The sequence below is a fragment of the Pipra filicauda genome, unplaced genomic scaffold, assembly GCF_003945595.2.
Source record: "Pipra filicauda isolate LSUMZ 115617 unplaced genomic scaffold, ASM394559v2 scaffold3_size10097308_pilon, whole genome shotgun sequence".
NCBI classification, from domain to species: Eukaryota; Metazoa; Chordata; class Aves; order Passeriformes; family Pipridae; genus Pipra; species Pipra filicauda.
Window position 1 is genome coordinate 7,697,251 of NW_024104532.1, and position 21,766 is coordinate 7,719,016.

The 21,766-nt window shown below is 38.0% G+C and overlaps 1 protein-coding gene across 13 annotated transcripts in view; it reads left to right on the forward strand.

The window, feature by feature from the left end:
- The window catches only part of TENM2 (teneurin transmembrane protein 2), a 1,087,321-nt gene that overhangs the window by 616,238 nt on the left and 449,317 nt on the right, over positions 1–21,766 (forward strand). For all 13 annotated transcript variants that reach the window (XM_039385212.1, XM_039385215.1, XM_039385216.1 and 10 more), the window contains one exon: positions 18,117–18,392. In XM_039385212.1, the coding sequence (XP_039241146.1) occupies positions 18,117–18,392 (276 nt within the window). The remainder of the gene's footprint in view (positions 1–18,116; positions 18,393–21,766) is intronic.

The window sequence follows — 21,766 nt, forward strand, 5'->3', positions numbered from 1 at the left end:
TCTTTTAATTCTAAAGCAGTGGAGGAGGTTTACACAGTGCTTGTTAACTTTCCTCCCCCACTTGAGAGGATTGCAGGTAAGTGGGAAGAGAGCCAGCTGCTGGTTTCATGTGCTTGCAATTTCAGCTGGACTGTTCCTGTCAGGATATAGCAGATATTGTCATACGTAAATGGCTTCAAATCAAATAGAAATGACTTTAGATATTTTTATATTTTTTTTGGATGAGTGTAATTCACAAAGCCGAGTCTCTATAAAATCCTATTAAATTCTGAAGGCTTTTTTTTACGTATACTGATGCATAGAGCATTACAAGCCTTCTTTTTTTTTTTTTTTATAATGGGAAAATGTTTGGGGAGATAAAACCATAAGCTGTAGCTGATCAAGCGATGGCAGCTGAGGATTTTGTTTCCTGGTTGATTCACCTCCCTCTCCTTTTTTTAGGCTTGAGAGATCAGTTAGAGGTGGCTTGAGAGCAGAATATGGCTCATTGATAGGGAGGATTTTGTGGAATTTATGGTGGGAAACGGAAAATGTGCTGCAACAAGTGAGGAAAAACAGGGAGTAAGGAGGGGAGACTGAGGTGTGGGAGTAGACATGTTTTTACTTAGGTCCATCCAACCGTTAATAAGCACAGATTTGAGTCCTACTGGACTTTAATTAATAGCTCTCTGCTGTGAAATGTAGATTCACTAAACCACTGGTTAGGAATTCCAAAGAAAAAGAGCTAATCTGACAAATATTATCTCTACAGGCATACAGAGAAATGGGTGCTTTGTTGTGAGATACACAAGGTAACTGATCTGTGACCTCCCTTGCTAAGGGGACAGTCTGGGAAGGTCATTTTTGACTCTCCAAACGAGTGCTGCACTGTTGTCATTGCTGCTTCTGTGCTGCAGCTCACAGGGCTTGTTCCCCAGTATAATTTTTACTTGTAGAAGAGATGGAGTAAGCTATTCTTGAAGTTAGCTTCATGGAATAAAGCAGATACCGTGTTCTTGAATTTCAGTGTTACCAGGGTTTACTATAGTAGAAAAAAAAATTAGGAACCTGAGTAATTTCATCTTGGTGAAATGTCTGCCACTGAAGCTTGACTAGTAAACACATAATACTTTATTTTTTGTGGCTGAAGACTGTGTTCTGGTTGTCTGGCTTTATAGCTAAAGTAAGGCAGACTCCAGGTAAGCTATATTGACTGTAACTGTATCATGCAAATGAGATGAGGGAAATTCACTCCTTTCACTCTTTTACAGTACCTTTCAAATTCTTTTAAGAGGAGCAAAGATTGAATTTATTCTATTAGGAAATTGTGTGGTGTATTTTCTCTTTGTGCTTTCTTTTTCACAGAATATTTTCCCCCTGCTTTTTTTTTTTCGTATTTAGAACATGTTTGAGTTGGAAATGGAAGCCTAAAGGTTTTTCTGACAAATTGCTGAGGTCTATTAATTTGTATGGTTCGTTCTGCTCTCCATAGGCAAGCTGAATTTGCTGGTGCACACTTTGGTTGCGTGGGAAATGCAGTTATATTTTAAAGGGATATCTAGTCCCTGTAATATTTTTTTTCGATCAGTGTCAATGTATTTGGAAGAGTGAGTCCCTGTAAGGTTGAAAAGAGTCACTTTAGGAAATGAAAATAAATTGTATGTGAGAAGTTTGTGAAGGGAAGCTTCAGTGGCTGCTGAAGGCTGTTCCAGGGGTACTGAGGGGAGGAGAGGAGCTGTTTAATGCCAACTCTTCCTGTAGCCTGTCAATTTATTCATGCAGTGGACCTTGCAAGCCCAATCCACGGATGCTATTTTCTGCTCCTTACTGAATAAAACTCAGTGCTGGGTCCTGAGTGTAAAGATTAATTAGTCAGTGAGTGTTAAAGGTCTGTTAAAGCCATTATGGCATGTGTCCACAGAGACAAATAGGGGCTATAAAACACTGTGTTCGAAACCTAATTTTACATGTGTATTTTTCATTAATAATAATGATGGTAGTAATAACTATAGTCTTTTCATCCTGAAAGCTCTCCAAGGACTAAATGCATAGTGCAGTGCATACTGTGGAGGGAGGATCATGCTTTCCATCACTGAAATGCAGGCTCTGGGAAGGCATCCTTCAAGTGACATGGAACTCAGGTTATTGTTGGCCCTTGCACACACAGCTGTGCAGAGCAGCTCATACAAATAAGCTTCTTGTACCCAAAACTACTTGTTTCTTGAGCTGAGAGTACTAGAATATATATGTGTTGAAAAGGGCAATCAAAGAAGTGCGTATAGTTACCTATATTCTTTTTAGTTTGACTACAAAAAATATATTCTTCCACTTAGTTGCCAGCTTTCAGATAAGTTCAGGGTTACAAAATTCTTGAATGTTTGACTTTCTGTCGAAATTTTTTAGCTGATTTAATGAATTTTAGCAATTGGCATCAATGGGGAGAATTTGTTTGTAAATATAACATACGCATAAATTGAAAATACTCTTGCTCATTTGTCTGGACTCAACTGCAACTGTTCTGTGTGCACTGAAAATGATTGTCTGCATTACCAACACCTTCAAAATTAAATCCTCCTTTTTGCACATTTTGCAGAGTTCTCTGGGGTTTTGTGGCATTTTTGTGTATTTTTTTTTCTGAAAACTGGTGAAGCTTAGGGCAGTTCAGAGACTGAACCAGCAGATATGGCCTCTCTCTTACAGTTATAACTGTTGCAGTCTGCAAAACTAGAATTGATTATAACACATGTGAAGGTATTCCTTCTTTTCTCTCCACAGAATGAGATTTAAGCAGGGAAGGAAGTTATTATAGATGCTTCCAAAATTTGGGTTTCTTCAGCCAGTTATGTCCAGCTATGTGGAACTTGTTTAAGATAAGCCTTATTTACAAAACTTAAAAACCAGAATCACACCTGACTGTATATATATTCTCTATCTGGTTACAAATGAAGAAAACAGTCAAGATGATTGGAAGAGAACTTCCTCTTCTAGACTGGACACTTGCTTTGAATGGTGTTTTCATCACAGTGTCGTCCTTGGATCAGAAGATGCCAAGATATATTAGATCTTAAATATAGAAGAAAAAAGATGGCATTCTTCACGTCAAAGCAATGGACTGTCAGGTCAGATTCCCAGATTTTTATGTCAGAATGCTTTCCAGACTCCTTGTTACACACTGACATCTTAGGCAATTTAAAATATTTGTTGGTTCTCTCCAGCAATGGAGGGAAGAACTTGCATTCAGCAATATGTGCAAAAGTGGTCTGGGGTTTCTTCCTCTCTTTTAAGTTGTCTACCCCCTGCAGTGTTTAATGGAAGTTTTGTTCCTTTAGGAGCAACAGTGAGTGTTGTTTCAGCTGTTGTGTTGATGTCAAACCTGGAAAGCACAGAAAAGAAATGGAAAGAGGTTGATTTGTTGAACAGGCTTCTAGCAGAAAGATAACTGCATAAAAATAGATAGAGATGATAGTTGTCTTAGTGTCTTATTTTACATGAAACTCTGGTACAGTGAGGAAAGGTTATTCTTGGAGGGAAAGTGAAAAGGAAAAAAAAGAAAGAGCTTAGTGGCTCTTGCCAGATTTCTCACTGTGATTCCATAATTGATAACCAATTATAAGAGTTTTTTGGAACCTCTATGGATGGTCATACTAAAGGCTTCAAGAATTTAACACTCTCTCCAAAGAAATTGAATTAATCACTCGCTTTAGCAATGTATTTATATTAGCTAGTGAATGAATGAAGTCAAGGGGCTAATAGATCTGGTGAGCAAAGCACTTGCTTTTCAGCTGTAGGTCAAGCAGCGATTGCAGATCTCTGAGGAGCCCTTATCCTGGAGACAACTTGGTTTCCATGTGCTGAAGTGAGTGACAGAGCCAAGGGTGTGACTGGCAGCTGTGCCTGTTGGACCTCAGCAGAATACCTAATGCTGCTTGAAGCCCTATCAAAACATTTCACATCTTGTAATGAAAGCTCAGTGACTGTGGTGTAGTCTCTTAAAATAACAGTAGTTTATAGAAACACACTCGATTTCTAAGGTAGCTGTCATCAAAAAGTATTATTTATTTTAGACTCTGGTTCATTTTTGTAGTAAGTGATTTTACTCATATGTGTAATATTAATTTAATTGTTGCAGAAGGCCTTGTGAAGACTCTCAGTAATTCAGAATATTTCAGATGCCTCATTTGCCTTTCAGTGTGGCAATTCATCCAGAGTACACTGGAACAATACATGTGTTACAATGAATACTTGTGTGTGACAGTTTTTGCAGATATATGCCAAGGTGCATGCCCATAATTCCTTAGTTCTGTGTGTGGTGATGACTCCTCACAAATATTCAAAATAATTACAAACAGTTGCAATTTGGACCACAGATTTTTAATGTATATAGGAAGGACAATCCATAATCAAAAATTGCAAAAGTGGAGAATGCCTGTTTACAGCCATAAGTTTTGATTTAGTTTTTGGCTTTTTCAAGCACTTGCCCACTTTGCTCAGTATTTGTTGCAATTCATGTATTTGTATTTTGGTGTAAATCTTCATCACTTACTAGTGATTAGAGAAGCCAGTGCAGACTATTGCCTTTCAGCATGCAAATAGTCATGTACAGCAGAGGAGGAAGAGTATTCACAATACCTAGGGCAGGGTCCAGACATGTTTGCAATTTGCAAACAATAAGTAACAACAGTAAAAGATTTTTAACAAGAAATGTTTCTAAGGGGAAAATAATGTCTCAGTAATGTCAGCCAGCGAGGACTGAGAAGAGGCAGAGATGATCTTTCTAGATGGAGGGTGATACCACATTGTGGCTTTTTCATCGTATTCAGCTTCTAAATCTCCCTTTCAGCCTTTTGCTGCAAAACAAGACTTTAATGTTGCATTATTTACATGTAATAGGAATTCAGTCATCTTAATATTTAGTCTTCTCACTATTTCATTGTTTCACTCTGAGCTTTTTATAGATATTGGCCTTTCATTTTTATGGGCAAAATAAAACCATTTTTGAGCGCATTTTGAACACCACAAATTAAGCTAATTTTTTACGGTTACCTTTTAAATCTTAACGATGTATGTATTTTTGTGTAAATCATGTGAATGGCTCATAGCTGACACTAATAATAGCACTACCACTAACAAAAGAAAGAGAAGTTGTGAGTGGTGGATCTTGTATACTTTATGTATGGTTATTTCACAGGGAGCACAGACTAACAAAAGCCAGTAACGATGTATAATTTAATGCATACAGCATGGCTGGCAAATAAAGTGCCCTAAGTTGCATCTTTATTTAGGCAGGTATTTTCTGGATTCATTCTAAAAACCTCCACAAATACTACAAATGCAGGTTGTGAATAGAACAGTGTAGGGTAGCAATTTATTGCACCATAATTTTGTTTATGGTGCCACTGATGAGCAGTTTCACTGCGGTGGCTTAAAGCTCGACTTTTATTGGAATAGGCATATTGTGGAATAGCAATGACCAACAATTACATAGGTTTTGTCATTTTCATATGGGTATCATTTATTAACAGCAATATCTAAATTAGCATTTCAGAGGGTTTTCAGGCTAGATGGTTTTAACTGCTCCTTCTCACATGAAAGTCTTAATTTCCTTCGCAGCACGGGCCTGTGGAGTGTAGGAAATGACTGTGGGGGTCTGTACCTGATAAATGTGCCTGCTAATGAGGGTCATAGCATTGTGGGCTTCCTCAGGGTGATATCACCCCTGGCCACCCTCTCTGCTCTTGTCCCAAGGTGGGAGATGTCCAGCAGGTAGAGCCAGGCAGGAGGGGGATCTGTGTCACCGGAGCAGGAGATGCAGTCTGGTGGTGGAGCATCCCAAGCCGAGAGGGCTCACCTGCTTCCTCGTGGAGCCCCGTTAGTAAATAGCTGTTCCCAGATGGGTGGGAATGGAGCTGCTGCTCCCCAGGCTCCCAGAGGGCCCCTGTGGATGAGCAGATCCCTGCAGGGAGCAGTGCCCAGCTCAGCACAGACCCTTGTGGGCTCTGGGAACTCTCCTTTGTTGTCCTGTCACCGTGTCTGTGATAATGAGATAAAATAAACATCTTGGCTCTGGCCTCCTTTACCAGGGTTAGTTACTGGGGCCCGTTCATGGCTTTGGGATCAATCTTTGACATGTGTCACAGTCCTCAAGGTAGGTATTAATACAAAATAATAAATGTGGGTAGTGTTCAACTTTTCCTGTAGCTGTCTATCAGAAAGTTCTGAAGTGGATTTCTTTAAAGACTCCCTGTCTCCTGAGGAAAAGGGGATAAGGCAGTGTGTCCCTGGACAGGATCTATGACTCATTATGTCAATCAAATTCCACTTCAGAGGGGAATAAAGAGATTTGTATCTCAAAGCTGTGCATAACGACTTCTTGGCTTTTCATTTCATATTTATGAGCGGTTTACTTTGAAGTGTTTATCAGGCAATACGCAGAAACATGAGAGAGCATTGCCTGAAACCATGTTCAAGTGTCTAATCTGTTAAATGCTTGCTGAGCAGGCTAGTTCATCAGTGCATGCAATGCAAAAAAGAGAGGAAAAAAAATAAACTTTCTGGGTTTTTGAGGTTTTGAAGCAGAATCTTTATATTAACAATATAAAAAGGATTAATAATGCCAAGCATTTTGAAATAAATGTAATATATGAAACTTACAAAAGTTGGTTATGTTCTGTGTTAAGTAGATAAATAGTTCTTTTCTTGAAAGGAAGCTTGACAGGACTTAATACCAAAACTATACAGTGCCACATCTGCTCTTAAGACGGGAGTATACTGTGACCACAGGATTCTCACTGTTAATTTTGAAGGCTCAAGGCATTCATAAGAGCAGGCTGGTGCAGGGTTCTTTGTCTTGCTTCTCCACAGTTCTTTTTCCCCTCTAAAAAGGGCAGTTTGCTGATAACAGAAATGTTAAAAGCTGATAAAAGAGTAGCAGTGGCATTAGTCTGCAAGGGGAAGAAATTTTGAGCAGTATCACCCATTTGCTGTCTGCTGTGCCTGAGGACTCTGAAGAGGCAACTATTGTTAAATAGGTCAAAGATTAAACCCCACAATTGTGGTTGAAGCAAAATGGCAGCGTGTTTGGTATTGTCACAGAGCTCCAGTGGGTTGGTTACACCAGACCATCTGCCTGGTGATCACTGTTCCAGTTTCCTGTTAACAAGTTTTCTGCTCCCAGCCCTCTCAAGTCAGGCTTTACTAATTCTGGCTGTGAGATGGAGGCACAGAGACTACAGCACTGACAAGAGCACTCCAGCACCACCCCAAAAACCACACTGGGAGTTGTGCTCTGTACGTGGTCAGGGCAGTATTTACCTGGGTAAATACTGCACTTCCCAAGGGTCTGTGGTACCTGCTGTCCATGCATGTTATCCTGCATTTTATTTTAAAAGCAACCTCCCTTCTGAGCTCATTTGCAAATATGTTCTTACATATAAGTGCTACTAAGAAGAATCGGTAAGAATATCATTAGTTCAGTGCTTGATTTTTATCAAAAATGCTTTTTTCTTTAAAAAAAAAAAAAGTATTTTTCCCCTCTACACAGAAAATTGTTGACTTTGAAGGACTTGATTTGTGGGTTCCTGTTTTGGATTTCAGAAAGTTGTCCCTGAAAGTACTTTGAGGACCACAATTTATCAGTACTGTACATTTCTGATTATTTCTGCTATAGATTTCTCCTTTGACTTTCAGGGTCAGAAATCCTTGAAAGCTTGGGTTGTTCACTGTTTTGGGTTGAGGGTTCTTTCTTCTGGCATTCCCACTGACAGAGGAAATTGCTTTTTCCTCAATTATGTATCCATGCACATTGTTCACCAAATTCTCAGTTAAAAAAAAGTATACCAAAAAAAAAAATCCATAAAACATATTCTGTGTTCAGTTTCCATGACAAAAGTAAGTTTTAGAAGAACTTAAATCCACGGGTACTTTTGCAGCGTGTATGTCTGTTCTCTGTTCTGAAGCCTTTAAAGAGATAAAAAAGAAGAAAATAGAGCAACTAAATGCCTTTGAGAACCACAAATCTGAAATTTAAATAGAGGTGCTGGCAAGTTTTAATATGCTTAGCTGAATCAGAGGTTCCTCAGTCTCTGAAAGTGCTGGATAAATCTGTGAGTACCCAGAGCCTGTCATGGTGGCTTAAGCCATCGGAAGCCAGGGGCCAGCTCAGCTCCTGTGCCCTCTCACACCCGCAATTAAGAAAACAATTTTTTCAGATAAGACAGTGGCTGAAAGGCCACAGGCAAGAGATGTTCAAGAGCACCACAGAGCTCTGCTGGCAGTGTTCACGTCATGGAAAAAGGGGCTGGCAGCAGAATGGCCAAGTTCTCATCCAAGGTATCCTGTAAGCGATAGAAAGGAGATGTTTTTTGGTTTGGTTTTTTTCCCCATCCCTGGTCTTCAGTGCTGTCCTTACCTTATCCACATTCCCTTTCAAAAGAAACCCTGATTTTAGGTTCAGAACTGCCTCTGGCTCCCATATAGCCAAAAAGGAAATAGGTGAGCTAGCCTAAAATACTTCTTTGCATAATGTTTTTGGGCTAAAAACTGTGAACTTGTGTGAGGATTGATGAATAATCCCATCTAATCTCCCACTTGTTAAACCCAAAGAGTTCTATAATTGAAGGCTGCAAAGTAAAAAATAATAATAATGATGATGCTAAATAAAAATAATAATATAATCATATGATACCTAGGCATACTTGACCTTTATCAGTGAGATGTGAATTTATCATTTCACCTGATCTGCAAGGCACTTATGAAGCAAGTAAAGGCACTTAGCAAGTGAGATGATGTGTGTGTTAAAAATAGTCAGATAACACAGCCTGCACACTAACTTCTCTTTCAAACAACCCAAATTTTGGTCTGGTTCTCTTTGTAATATTTACTGTGATATCTCCTAATAATAACACCTCAAAAAGATTTTGAGTTTAGGCTGGAAATTTTTAATGCAGAACTAAGCAGTAGAGAAGAGCACAAAAATTTGTATTTATTTATTTATTAATTTTTTATTATTACAACTGGTTCTTGTGCAGAATATTTGACCTCGTGGGGGAAAAAAAATCATTCTTTTTAAAATCTGTTTGAAAATCAGGGTCAATGTTTTCCCACACATAAAAATCTGTTCAACAAAATCGTAGTTCTAGTTGAGATATCTTGATAATTCCTCTTCAGAGGATCACACACTTGCCACCTGTTAAACTCGATGCCAAAGTTATTGTATGAGCTTAACTTGAATCTCCCTTCTGGTATTAACCAATGAAGTCAGGGCTGGCAGTCCCTCAAATTTTAGACAAAAATGGAAGAGAAAAGAGAACAGAAGTGCAACAACTGCCCTGTTGTTAAGGTGGAGTTTTATAAAACAAAGATGTAGTTTCAAACAGCAGAAAGTTAGAATAGGCAGAATCTATTGGCACATCACAAATCTTCTCTTCATTGAAGAAGAAGGGAATAGTAATCTAAATTAAAGCACAGGTACTGAAACTCTAAACCACTGGAAGAGGGGGAAGTGTAGATAAAATAGAGGAACACTTTGCATTCACCAAGGAGAGCTGTGCCTGCCAGCACCACTGCCCCAGTGCAACAGGCTCGAAGGATGAGGTTGCACTTGGGTATACAGTGATCAGAAAATCAGAATAGCAGCGTGTTTTGAGTGTGGGGGAGATTCCAGTGCAGGGAAAGAAAAGAGGTGCATGGGAGGAGGTCATATTTCTTCCTTCCATAGTTCTGCAGACCAGTCACTCCCTGCAATGGAACTGGGGTATCCCTTTCTGTGCTTGGGATTGTATAGGCAGTGTTCAAATTATAGTCACTGGGACACGTAAGAAAATATTGTATTAAGGGTGTATATTTCATCTTTACAAAGCTCAGGACCAACAGTATCTGAATAGGTGCCAGCTGATCCATTTATAATACCACAACTGACTGGACCTTGAAAACAACTAATTATTTTACTAGGATTAAAAATGGAAAGCTGAAAGCAATTTATAGTTCAGTCAAATGAATGGAGATGTTTCCTGATCTCTTCATAAAATGAAAGTAAACCATAAATAAAAGAAAATCTGGTTATGTTTATTTTTTAGTAGATAAACTGTCTCAAAGAGTTTCATCTGTTTTCATTGATATCTGATTATAAAATACATATTATCTCAAAAATAGCTTTAATTTCATTATTCTATAAGTTTGGCCTGAAGTTTGTATGGATTTTTTTAACATGCTTTTTTAATTCATGTGGGGCTCCATTTGAATTGTTTTAAATTTTTTTGGGAAGCCCTTCTTTCCATTTTAGGTGAATTCCTTTATCAGTCCTTGAAGTCATTCACGTTGGTCTACTGATGGTCCTCCAGTAGGATTAGAAATGCAGAGTTAAAGGCTGGCATTTCTGTCAGTTCTAAAACCTGTTACAAGCAGCGTCATTCAGAATATAAGTACAAGTTCTGAGCCAAAAAATGGTTTAAACTTCTTTTATTCTACTGTGCAGGTTTCAATTTATATTACTGTTATTTCTAAGTGAGTGGTATTTACAGTGAAGAAGCACCTTGTGACTAAACAGCTGACAGCTGCTGGTGCTCAGAAATCTTTATATGTGCCTGGGGACCTTCATAAAATATAGAATATCCATGTTCCTAGCCTGTGAAGCAAGGGATAAAGAAACAATTAAGGTTTTGTCTGTGATGACAGCTGATTCAGGTTTTTCAAGAGTTCCCAATTAAACAGTTATGCAAGTATAAACCTTATTACCTGTGACGACTTCTGCTTCTTGAGAGCACAGTTTATTTATCAAGTCATGAACAGAGATTTATTTTTTGCCACTTATAAAATCTTGATTTAACAGTATAAAAATAAGAAAAAACTTTTCATTAATTCAGTAAATTATCAACAGCTAATTTATCCCCTGGTTGTTTCCTGCAAATTTTCACAGAAATTGTTCTTAATAATTGCACTCAGTTTAGTGTATCATGAAGATTAGGAGCTGTATAGCAATTTTATCCAAAAAGTACTTATATCTATATTTATATATATATATATATATGGTCAACTGAGGGTTTGTTTTTCTGGAGACCAAGGAGAACTCACTGTCCTTTTCTGACATAACTAAAAGGATTTTACAACAGGCAACCAACATCTTTGTGAGCTAGACTAGAATGCAAATGACATCTTTTCAGTGCTGGAAAGTGTGATTTTAAATTCTGTAGGACCATGGTCTAATCTTATTTGACTGTTATCGTGTTATGTATACTTGAGTTTGCACACGTTTCTTAAAATAACACCTCCAAACTTGGACAGATCGAACTGTTTGGGTTGAAATTTGCCATGTCCCTCGGGGTTGGTTTGTTTGGAAACTGGACAAGGAGTATCTGACTGGTTCTGAGATGGATGCAAGAGAAAATCCCTCCTTTTGCCTGCGGTGAAAACATCACCTGACTGTTGTGTTGATGAAACTAAACATCTCCATGCTTTGAATCAGAGATGCCAAGTTTGGAAAGCTTTCCCTGCTCTGTGTCTGTGCATCTCTGCTGAAATCCGAGGGAGTTCCTGGAGTCTGATCAGAAGTGCTGAAAGTTTGCAGGTGTGCCCAGGCCTGTGGGGTCAGGGCTGAGCAGGGCTTTCCCATCCCTCTGCTCCCTGAACTGTGGAGCTCTGGCACAGCGAATAATAGGGGAGGCTCAGCCTGGAATTTGCTTTCTGCTGGCACTTAATCAGCGAGGAGGGAGAGGAAAAGTGCACCCAGGGAGAGCACAGGAGGGCAAAGCAGCAGAGGAGAGCAGAGCAATTGCTGATAGAATTGCATCCTTCTGTCTCCTTCGGGTGTCAGAATGGACTGGGCTGTAGGAATAACACATCCCTCTGTAATAAATGAATCTGTACTCCTTTTACCACTCCTCAGAGGTGGGAAAAGTTGGAAAACTTTTAGTGAATCAAAGATAGACTAAGAAAGTGAAGCATTAGCCTCAAGAATTACATTTTAACCTGAGCTGTGTGGGGTAGATAATAAGTAATAGTCTTTCTTGACACCTAGCTCTGTCCTCTTGTCCTTGCAATCTGATTTTGTTTTTAATCAACATCAGCATTTGAGGGGAAAACAATAAATGTGTGATTTTCCCTAAAACAGCATATCATCAAAACTAAGTTCATTACCATAAGGTGATGCCAGGAATCTATTTTTTGGGATGAGGAGCAGAAAAGACCTTGACTCTGTGTGAGAACTGCTCAGCAATAGCTGCAACCTCTGAGTTACCAGTGTACCAGCAGTTTTCCAGCAAAAATCCAAAAGCAACTACTGTGAAGAAAATTAACTCTATCCTGGCCAAAACCAGCACAGCAGGGGCATCTCCAAATCAGAAAGAAGCAAGGCAGATTACAGAAAAGACAATTAAAGGTTACTGCCATTGATGAGAGAAGCTGGGAAATGAATTATACGTTCAAACCATGTGTTGTTGCAATGTGCACAAAGATTTCTCTTTGCTGCTTCTACTCAGTTCGCTGCAGAAGGGACCGAGGCAGCCAGAGTTTCACTTTTTAGAAAACTACTGTGTTTCTTTTGAATTTTAAAAATTGTTGACTGCATAAACTGTGTTAGTCTTTATAACAAAATTTCATTGTGTAAATGTATATTCTACACTGCAGAAAGCATACCTGGAGTGGGGGGTGTCTCTATGTCCATGTGTGCAGAGATGGGCTATTCTCACACTTCTCAGTAACATCTGTTAAAGCATTTCCTGATGCCTTTGTCACAAATGTGCTCTCTCAAAGTAAGATTTAGCATCCTTAAGTGGTTAAAGTTCACATTAATTTGGTTATAAAATGTTTAGCTTTTCTGAGTAGCAATACCTGGAATTTAATGATCTTAAGTGAAAATATGCCATCTGTGAATCTTCTTAGGAGGCAGGAACAGAAGTGTGTAGGAGGCCCTGCTGCTTTTAACCCCCAGCTATCAATTTTAGAGCCTAGAACAAGGTAGAGACTGGTCATTATTTTTATTTGCTACGTTCCAAGGAATCTGTTCTCTGGTACTTTGTGTTTGATCAGGGCAGAGTTTGTTCCACAGGAGCTTAAACTGCCCCTTCCTCAAGCTACCAAAGGGCAATTATTTATTATTTAGGGAAAAATGAATAGAGAGGTAGGAAATAGGAATGTTAGGAGAGTCCAGGTAAAAAGTTTGTTATAACTTCTGTGGAGGAAAAGCTGCTTGTAAAGCAGTCATTGTAATATCAATGATGGTAAGAGAGAGAATTTTCCAGGCATGTTTCATGCTAATGAATTTGCCACAAAGGGTATTCATTTGTGATGCTGTGGTTAAAATTCCTGTATGTTGCACAGAAAATATACTTCTAATTTAAGCACATTTAAACTATCAGAAAGATGCAGTATGTTTTATAGTGATGTATCAAGGTGGGAGGGGGAGATTTATTAAAAAAAAGTAAATTTAATTGTAAATACAATAGTAGAAAAGCTTCAGAAATAAAGGAAAGACAGTGGTGTATCTGACAGCATGGGTCTAGAGTCTCAGTTTGGAATATCTGATGGGGTAGAATTAAAAAAAAAAACATTTTGTAGACCAGGATCTTTAACTGTGGGAAAAGAATAGTATTGAAATGGGATGATTGAAGAGATTGCAATTGTTTATTGGGTAAGGAAGATGAGAAGAAAGGTCAGTGTTAAAAATGTGTATGCTGGACAAAAAATGAGATTGTCATCATTTGTTCTGCCACTGTAATGACTGAATTAATGAAGAACTGAGAAAAATTAAGTGTGCATCAGAGTTTGTTAAAAAGAGAGACCTCTTCATATACTACAGATTGGAGCTAAATGGTGGTACAGCAAAATCATTATAGGTCTAAACATAACAAGAACTTGAGAAAGGATGGAATGTCTTAAACAGATGGGTTCTTGTTATCATTACTACTTGTAATTGATTGTGGTAGCACAGACCATAAGTGATAGTGATCCTTTTGATTTTCGACTTAGTCCAGTTGTGAACTTGATGATTTGAAGGCAAATCCATCACATTTGTACATTCCTGGTTTGGGGATCTTCCTCTGAGGCATCTTGTAGCGATCACAGCTGGATTAGATTCACCTTCAGAAGGGCAATTCAGGCAGTTTTAATTACCCAAATGAGACCTCTGCCCAGAGGCTGGGTGAAAGTAACCTCTGTTTAGGTGGGGATGCCTTCTAGGCTAGATAATGAGTGCAATAGTGCATCGCTGAAGTCAACACACTTTTAGTAAGTGTTTGTACACTAAATAACTGAAATAGTAAATTTCTGTCAAAGGAACTGTGCTAGAGAGATAATACAACTAATGTGCTCATTAAAAGGAAAACATCTATTCTATTGAGAGACTATTCACAGCATGTAGATTATGGGCAATGATGATCAAGTACATAACATTGTATTACACTTCTAAACTAGTGTACTACTGATCTGGTTTTGTATGAGAGATTACACACACCTTAAGGGAGCAGCTGGTTTTAACTGCTTTTCTTTAATGGAAATGGTCTAGTGATTTCTGTAGGTAGGGATGAAGGGACTGGAGATGGAGGCTGCCAAGCTCAGTTGCAAATGAAAAACCTTGTGACTTTTTATTTTTTGTGATGTGTTCTTCAAGAGAAATAAGTTTCTTTCTTTTCCACCACCAAGGATCCGATGTTCTTTGCTTGAACTCCTAATCACTTAGAGCAGTAAGGAAGAGACTTCTTGAAGGATACACTAAATCTTAACCCCAGGCCAGGCTGGGTCAGTGTTTCCTCCCTCCACCTCAGAGTAGTTTGTACTGGCAATGGGGCAAGGAAGGCTGTGTTGTTCTTGGTGAACTTTCTGTCATTGGGATCCCATATGGAGTATTCTGGCAGGGGGAGTGCATATGAAATATGACTTAGGTATTTTTTCATCATTTCTGAGACTATACTTCATCTGCAAAGTAATAGTAGGGTTCTTTCTGCTGTGAATTATGGTATAAATTATTTCTGTGCCTTCAGATTATATTTACCCTCTGTGTGAATTTACAGGGGTGGTCTACTGATGCCATTAATACCTTAATGTGCAATAATGGCTAAGCAAATGAGAGAATAATAGATTAGTGACAGCAGTTCATATGTTATTCAGGAGATGTGGGCAGTTTCATTTTAGGGAAACAAGGGATGTAGGAGAACATGATCCAGATCAAGAAAAGGTTTAGACAATATAACCATAGTATTTCTATCTCCTTTCCCTCATGTTTTACAGTAAATAAAGGGCTATGAATAAAGCAGGAATTATAATATATATAGATATGTTTTTGCATATGTAGATATAAAATATATATCTGACAACTGCTTTTATATATGTATGTATATATAAAACGTGTATATATGCAGATGTGAAAAAATTGTTATCCATGGGTATCCAAGGACAAATTATTCTGCCACTGTGAGCTGCCTTACAGAACAATCTCAAATAATATTTTGCAGAAGAAAATACCAAAAATTATTGAGTAAAACTAATTAGAATCTCCCAGAGAACATAAGTTAACTAGAGAGGGAAATTTCTAGAATATTTCATGCCTACCATCAGGATGCTTGAGATTTTCTGTTGTAAGACTGTAAGGAGATTTCTGAGAAGCAGCACAGAAAATCCTTTCCCAGAGGCTCAGGGGCTGCTTCCATTTGTGTTCTCGAGCTGATGTGATCCACTTCTCAAATTTTTTCAGTGTGGTCAGTTGCTGAGAGATGCTGAAATACCAGGCAATAAAACTCAAATGGGTGAATGATTTCTCTGAATACTGTAGTTCACTTTCAGTGCCTCTACCGTTTTCCTCAGACAAATAAAGGAAGAATTTCTCTGAAGATGCTTTTTGCATCGGATGTTACAGTCGGATTCTGACGTCCAGACAGGATGCTAATCAGAGGGAAATCAGATGGGATTGTAAGGGCTGTTAAAATCCACAGAATATCATTAAAATGGTTTACCGTGGATGTAAACCAGCTTAATTAAGCTAATATATTTGTAATTTGTGTGTATTTGTAGACATTTATGCCACCAGCAAACAAGAAAACTTGAAAATCTTAATTTTCATGATAAGTTTAGTAATTTTAACATATATGTAATGTCAACATGTACTCTACCTGTGTAAGTCAGAAAGTGTGGAGCTACCAAGCTTCAGATCACTCCATATTTTTATATTTATTTTGGTTTGATTTTGACCTTTCTTTTAATAAGTTTAAGGTTAGCTTGATAATAGGACTAAACCAAAACTATAATCAATCAAACTGTTTTTGTTAAATGTCTCCTGCTGAAATTGCACATGATTAAAATTTACATTTTCTTTAAAAGTAACTTTGTTTCATTTGTCATGTTAGAGCTCTTCATTTATTAAAAAAAAAAAGGCAAAAAAATCTCTAGACTGAAGTGCACTTAAGAAGCTCATTTTTATGACTGTTGAGTTCCTTGCTTTTGACTAAACCAGTAGATTTCTGATTACTACATTAAATATTAGAAGGCAGGTAAAATATGCTCCTAACTAGGAGGGTTCAGGCCAATTTGGTGTTGATGAAAGCGAGCTGGCTTTTCTAATGCCAGCCTTTTTATATTCTTTTTAAGCATTGCCACTACATGCGTTGTTTCTTGAGAAGCATCCACCTGGTGATAATTCTTTACCTGGGGTTTGGCCACTCTCTGCTGGCCCCTTTACAGGTTAACCTTGGGGTGAAAGAGGGCACAGCTCCTCCCTCTTCCATCACCTTCCTTTAATTCATGAGCTCTAGGAATAAATCTGAAGTGGGGCCCAGTTTTACTTTCTGTAGATGTGTGCATACATCTCATATCCAGAAAATTATTTAGCAACTGGATGTGAGACTGGAGAGGGCTAATACAGGAAGATGAACCAGATAGATTTAAAACTCCTGGCTAATCTGTGAAAGAAGTTGTAATCCTTGAAAAAAATCTAGTTGACTTCCTTATTAATAGAAGACACTTAATCATGTGTTTTATTTAGTCTACGAACTTCCATTGTAGAGCTTTATTCTGACAAATATATAGAGGAAGAGGAGAAAACATAAGCTGATTTTGTACAAAATAAAACTGCTGTTTTAGAAACACAGACCACAGATCTGGTTTCTCTGTGAATTAAGAAATTAATTAAATAATTGGCAGTTACACTGCCAGCGACTTCAGTTCTGGTTTCAGCCCAATGTAATGAAGCTCAAATTACTTTGCTTTTCAAAACCTCTGAAAGCCTCAGAGACCAGTGAATATTTCCCTCTATTTTTTTTACTGCCCTGTTCATTACTGTAGGAAACAAATACATAAGCAGAAATCAGCCATCAAGTCTGTGCTTCCTGAGAACCCAGGGGGACTCCATGTGCTTTAAAAATGTATGAGACTTTGTCCACTGAGTCGTTATTAACTGCTAAAGGTCACGTGCTTTGACATTGTTTCTGAAAGTTTTGCCTTTAAACCCGGTGACCTCCTGATTTTGGTACTGATGCACAATTTCTTCTTGAATATGGTGGAAAAAGGTAAAAAAGAGTCACAGTGCTCACCAGGTCTATCTTGATTTCTTCAGCAGGTATTAAATTGCCAATTGCACCAAATGTAAAAGTGCAAAGCTGGTGCCAAGGTTTCGTGTTTCGTGGGTTTGTGTTTTTTTCACTGTGTCTGTGGAAGGCCTGTGTATGAGCAAATGAGCTTTACAGAGAAAAAATTCCTCTTTTCTAGTAATCAAATGCACAGCTTCAAAGCTCATGCTCTGCTCCTACAAATACAAGGTTAGATGCATAGCAAAGCAGGTCATCTCATTAACACTTGTTGCGAGGTTTACGTTAATCACACACCTCAGTGATTAGTTATTTGGGGCCAAAATAAATTTAAATTTATTTAAATTTAAATTTGGAGACCTTTCCTACCTTTGTTCTGTGTATTTGTATATTTGTCCATTTTAGCTGCATTTACTGTGTTTGAGGTTAAGTTTTGCTAGACCAGAGATGTCACAGATTTCACAAAATAGTCTGAGTTGGAAGGGTCCCACAAGGATCATCGAGTCCAGCTCTTAAGTGAATGATACACAGTATAATTAAGTGAAATTAAAAAGGTCTGTTATTTTAAAGCTTAAAATAAATCCCCTGGGTTTTAAATTAATGAATTATTTTTTTTTTTTACTACCCTTCCAGGAACAAACTTCACCCTTGCAGAACTAGGGATCTGTGAGCCCTCTCCCCATCGCAGCGGCTACTGCTCAGACATAGGAATACTCCACCAGGGCTATTCCTTGAGCACGGGCTCCGATGCCGACTCGGACACGGAGGGGGGGATGTCTCCGGAACATGCCATCAGGCTGTGGGGAAGAGGGATCAAATCCAGGCGCAGTTCTGGGCTGTCAAGTCGTGAAAACTCAGCTCTCACCCTCACCGACTCCGACAACGAGAACAAGTCAGACGAGGAGAACGGTAGGGCCTGATTCTAAAATACGTTCCTAATGTACACGTGTGAGAACGTGGTCATACTTAAAAACACTCAAGTCTTCTTTTAAAGGTGGTATTTTCACTTTCTCAGTTTGACTAAAGCTGCTTTTTAATGTAGATTTTTTTTTTAACCATCAGTATCAGGAAGCTCACAGATGCATCATATGATATATATCATGTTTGATCTTACAATTTGCTTTTTGCACCGTGATCCTTCACATAAGTTTGTGCTCGGAGTAAATTGAATTAAACTTAATGATGAGAAGCAGAAAGGAATTTCTTAAGAGAAATAGTTTCTCATATGTGATTTTTCTACACAACTTGAAGTAATATTAATAATCCACAGTGTGCTGGTAGCTGGAACAGTGATGCTAATTCGTAACAATCAGGTTTAATTTGATGTATTTTTTTCATGTTTTTGAAGTTGTAAAAGAATTACTTTGCCGTTTGCATATTGGTATTGGGGGGCTTTTAGGAAGCAAACCTATAGATCAGGTTGGGTCAGAACACTTCTGCTTGGTGTGGTTTATTAAGGTCACAGAAATTAATTCTTGGCAGTGTACCACTCACTTGGGACAAAACAGCTCAGCAGTCACTCGATTCAGGTTCTTCATATGTATCACCTTAAAGTTTTTAGGTGGGATATTTTCTGCACTTACATATGTTTCAAGAACTAAAGAGGGAAAATAGTAAAAAGGGATTTGTGTGATTTTTGCCTTCCATCCTGTGGAGCGAGGAAGGTGCAAACTCAGCTTAGTTAAAATAGAAACGAAAGGTTTTGATTCTTGTCTTTCTGAGGAGGTGAAGAGGAACCTCCCTAACATCACACCCTCAGAGCAACTGTTCCAGCAGCTGACACCAGCTCATGAAGGCAGCTCTCTGCTAAGCATATTACTTGTGATAAAATTCAGTTTGATACGTTTTGGGTGCCTCTCAGGAGAGGATTTTTGTAGGTGTTTGTTTTGGGCTCCTCCCTGTACTTACTGACAGTTGTCTAGGTTTCAACAAAGCTGGTGTGCCAGGCACTAAAAAAACAAGCAACTGCTTGTCAAAACAAACAAGGAAAAAACAAATTACAGTTTATATATTGATAGAAAGAAGTTCAGAAAAGTGCCATTGATTTTGTTTGTAACAGCAGTCCTTTTTTTTTTTTTTTATTTAAATTGAATCTTCAAGTACTATCTCCTGTAGTAGCAGGATACATTTCTTCATCAAAACCAAGGAGGGAATGTGCATTTACTAATAATGGCTTGTACAAGGAAGCCCATGTTTTAAAAGGAATAAGTGACTGGTTATTTGATTTTTCCTTTTTTTCTTTTTAATGGTACCATTCACAGAAAATATGACAACTTCCACTGATTTTTAGTGCACTTTTGGTAAGGCTACTGAGCGTAATTTCAAATAGAAAACCTGACTAATAGAATTCTGGCATTATGGAATGATTGGGTTTCAATTCTGTAGCAGAAATTCACTTCTCTGAAGGTGGTTGTCTCCATTTCAATGGCAGCAGCGTGCCACACACCTTTTGTCTGAGGAAATGTGATTTCAGGACCTACTTTTATACAAATTGTCGCAGATATTGATAAAAGAATGGGTCTGTTTGCTTGGTTTTCAATTTCATCCTTATAATAATGAATTATTAAGTAATTAGAAATCTAGTGCAGTGAATCCATTTTGAATAGGTAATTTTTCTAACAGTGATGTTACCAGGAGAAAGAAGAACATAATCAGGTAGCAAGCAAGAAACAAGGCAGTATGTGGAATTCGTTTTTACTTGCCAAAGTTTCTGTGAGAAGGGTTTCTCTGTGTTTGGTTGTTTGAAAAAAAAAACACCCCACAAGTCAGAAGCAACTGTTATATTCACAGAGGTGTTAACTTCAGGAAACTTTCCAGCCTTACTCTCTCACGTACCCTGGTTAGCTCAAAAATCGATGCTTCTTCACATGGCTGGTTTCATGAAGTTTTGGGATGCATTATCATATAGATTGACAGTTGCCCCACTGGTTCAGCACCACGGTGTGGACACTTACAAACCCATCATTAATTTCTCACGCTTGTGCCCAGCAGTGGTTTCCTACATAATAAACACTCTGTCCTTCAGAAGCAGATCAATAACCTGCCAGGTGTTTGTCTGGAGAGGAAGTAACAAGAATCTATATTTCAAGAGAAATTTGCACTCTGATATGGTTTGAGATTTGCAGGATACCAGCATAAAACGAGGCATTGCTTAGAATGAGACTTTACCAATTTATCCCCAGCAATATTTGAGGGAACTCATGATGCATAGACCTCTGACTTTATTTAAAGTACTGTTAAGGCTCTTTCCCTGATACAGTTCAAGTGTTGTGTTATGAAACAGTAGTTAAACTCCAAAAGATGATTTTTTTTTTTTTAATATTGAGATGCTATCATAATTCCTAGCACTGCATTTAACAAAACCCAAACAAGACGACCAACACTTTTTTTTGGTGTTATTAAATCTGTTTTGTCATTTTTAGCACATCTCCAAGTAGCACAGAGGAGGCCTAATTTCTAAAAATTGCTCTGGCAATATGATTTTGTTCCCATTCAAATCCATTCACAAAGCTTGTGACCATTTTCTGCACTTGTAGATTTAGTATGATTTAATTTTATCATAAACTAGAATGCTGTGAACCTTGAAATACTAGCAGGTCTGAAATGCTTATAGATAAATTGAAATAATGGAAACTCATTAAATTCCATGTTTTACTTGATACACTGCAATTCTTCCTGACAAAACACCTTATTGACATTTGAAAAACAACACTTATTTTCAGAAATCTGATTAGGCTCTAAATTCTTATCATATCTCACAGCTTTTCCTACTGTTGCAATCTGATCATCTCAAGTTCTTTAGACAAGTCAATGTGAATATGTAACACCAATCTGTCACCAAATTTTTATTCAACATGATGTATTTGAGTTTATTTAAGTAAAATACTCTTTTTTGTTTTGTACAAATATAAAAAGTCAGTTAGAAATACAGGACACCTCTCATTTCATGTGCCAGCTTTGTAGAGAGAATTACCTGTGGGGACCTGCAGCTGAGGAGTATAGGGGATATACCACAGTTCCTGAATGCTTTTTTTTTTTTCTTTTATTAAATCCTGGAACAGTTTATTCCAAAACATTCTGGAAAACTTTCAAAAAGTAGCTTTTTCATCAGTTGTCATGTTCTTTCTTGAGCCTACAGTGTTTCTATCTCCAGAGTAAAGCTTAGGTGGTGGTTATATTTAGGGAGTGACCTTGAAACAAGTACCCTTTCAGGCTTCCATTGCTTTTTTTTTCCCCTTCTTTTTTGAAAAAGAGAAGAGGTTTTCCTTTTTTAAAAAAGTTGA